At 35.8% G+C, this 1,968-nt stretch overlaps 1 protein-coding gene across 1 annotated transcript; it reads right to left on the bottom strand.

The window, feature by feature from the left end:
• Positions 1 to 847: 847 nt before the first annotated feature.
• Positions 848 to 1,321, bottom strand: LOC131651990 (uncharacterized). The gene has a single exon (XM_058921784.1). The coding sequence runs from the start codon at positions 1,319 to 1,321 to the stop codon at positions 848 to 850; it is 474 nt and encodes a 157-aa protein (XP_058777767.1).
• Positions 1,322 to 1,968: the final 647 nt, after the last annotated feature.

Here is a 1,968-nt window from a genome sequence, read left to right as displayed (position 1 = left end):
TATCCCAAATTTAAACGGTTTGAACTCGCCCAAATCAACTGACTTTCTCACCAGAGATGTGAGACCTTCCATAGCTAACACGAAGATAAACGGGGAAAGCGGGTCTCCTTGACGCAACCCTCTATGAACTTTAAAATCATAAGTAGCACTCCCATTTACAAGCACTGACAGATGACTGGAGAAAACGCAAGCATCCATCCACATCATCCACTTCTTGCCAAAACCCATCCTCACCAAAATGTCTCTAAGAAACTTCCACGATAAGGAGTCGTAAGCTTTCTCGACATCAACCTTAAGAAGGAGACAACTAAGCTTGTTGCGTTTAGCCCAATCGATAACCTCATTGACCAACAAGACTCCATCCAACATATTCCTACCGGGCACAAAAGCTGATTGGTTACACGAAATAAGACTCCCTAATACTTTTTTAAGCATTGCTGCCAACATTTTGGATAGGATTTTGTATAGGCACCCAACCAAGCAAATGGGCCTAAACTCGGATAAAGCTTGGGGATTGAGATTTTTAGGAATCAAATCTATGAATGCCGAAGTAACTAACTTAACCAGCTTGCCTTTGGAAAAAAATCAGTACAGAACCTAAACAAATCATCCTTAACGAGTAACCAAAATATAACTCTTTCATATACTTTGAAGCATATTTTAATTCTATATATAACTCTTTCATCTATGATATACGTTGTTTTATCAAAAGAAACTCAAATCATATCATTAATAAACAAAGTATCAATACAAAGAGGAATCATATGAAATAAACTAGGCTTGTTCCAAGAATCACCCGCTTTAGCTATAGCGTGCGCAACCGAATTCGCTTGGTGTTTAACAAACTTTACCTCAAAGTTAGGAAGATTATGCAACAACCTTCTAATAGAAGAAATGATAAATTAAATTCAGAAAAACCGTGATGAATAGAACTAATAGCTTGAGTCGTTCTTTGGGAGTCACTCTCGAAGATAACTTGCTCAAGTTGCATCTCAATTGCAATCTGCATAGCTTCTTCAAGAGACAAAGCTTCAACTTCCAAAATAGAATAGGACCCAAAATCCCATGCTGCACCTACGAGAACGAAATTACCCAAGTGATTTCTCACACACAAGCCCCTATTCATGGGTCCCCAGATAATGTTAAAACTCGCATCAACATTACATTTCAATTTACTCTCCCCCGACGGACTCCATCTCAACATGGTGTGATGATTAAGCTCACAATTTCTACTATCTTGGACCGTAAACCATGCTGGCCAACTACACAAAACATTCAACTCAAGTTTATCGCACACTTCACTCGCATTATTCCAAACCATATTATTACGGTTTTTCCACCAAATATCAATCATAACCGCCACTCTTCCGACCGTCCTATTATCCTCCCGACTACAAATATCAAAGATCAAAGAAGAAGTATCATAAAAATGAATGAATTAGGGGATCAATAATATTAGACAAACCTGCTATCTGCCAACACCGCCTTGTAACATTGCACCAGAACAAAATATGCTAAGAATCCTCCAATTGATGCTCACAAAGAGGACACGTAGACGGCCAAGGAACATGATACTGTTGCACCCAAACTCTCGTGGGAAGACAATCCCTACAAATTCTCCAAAATAAATGTTTTACTCTTGGTGGTGCCTTAATATCAATAAACAAATCATAAGTAAAAAAATAGAATCAAACATTAATAGAAGGAAATTCAATTATGATATGTTGATATCTAAAAAAAATGTAATATACTATATTTTGTATTAGTAGTATAAATAAAGTTGAAATTTGAGAAATGATGTTGAAATTTGTAAAAATTGTAAAAAGAACTCAAATAATAAAAAACAAAAATATTAGAGGAGATTATATCCCCATTGATCACAAAATGAAAAATTAATCAGTAGAATACAAACACATAAAAACAATAAAATGGAATAAATAAATTGAGGAAAGCTGAACACTATACTAA

The sequence above is a fragment of the Vicia villosa genome, linkage group LG1, assembly GCF_029867415.1.
Source record: "Vicia villosa cultivar HV-30 ecotype Madison, WI linkage group LG1, Vvil1.0, whole genome shotgun sequence".
NCBI classification, from domain to species: domain Eukaryota; kingdom Viridiplantae; phylum Streptophyta; class Magnoliopsida; order Fabales; family Fabaceae; genus Vicia; species Vicia villosa.
This window is presented reverse-complemented; position numbering and strand designations above follow the sequence as displayed.

Bases quoted from the DNA above. Each gene is read 5' to 3' on its own strand.
- LOC131651990 (XM_058921784.1), bottom strand. From the start codon at position 1,321: ATGGTTTGGAATAATGCGAGTGAAGTGTGCGATAAACTTGAGTTGAAT.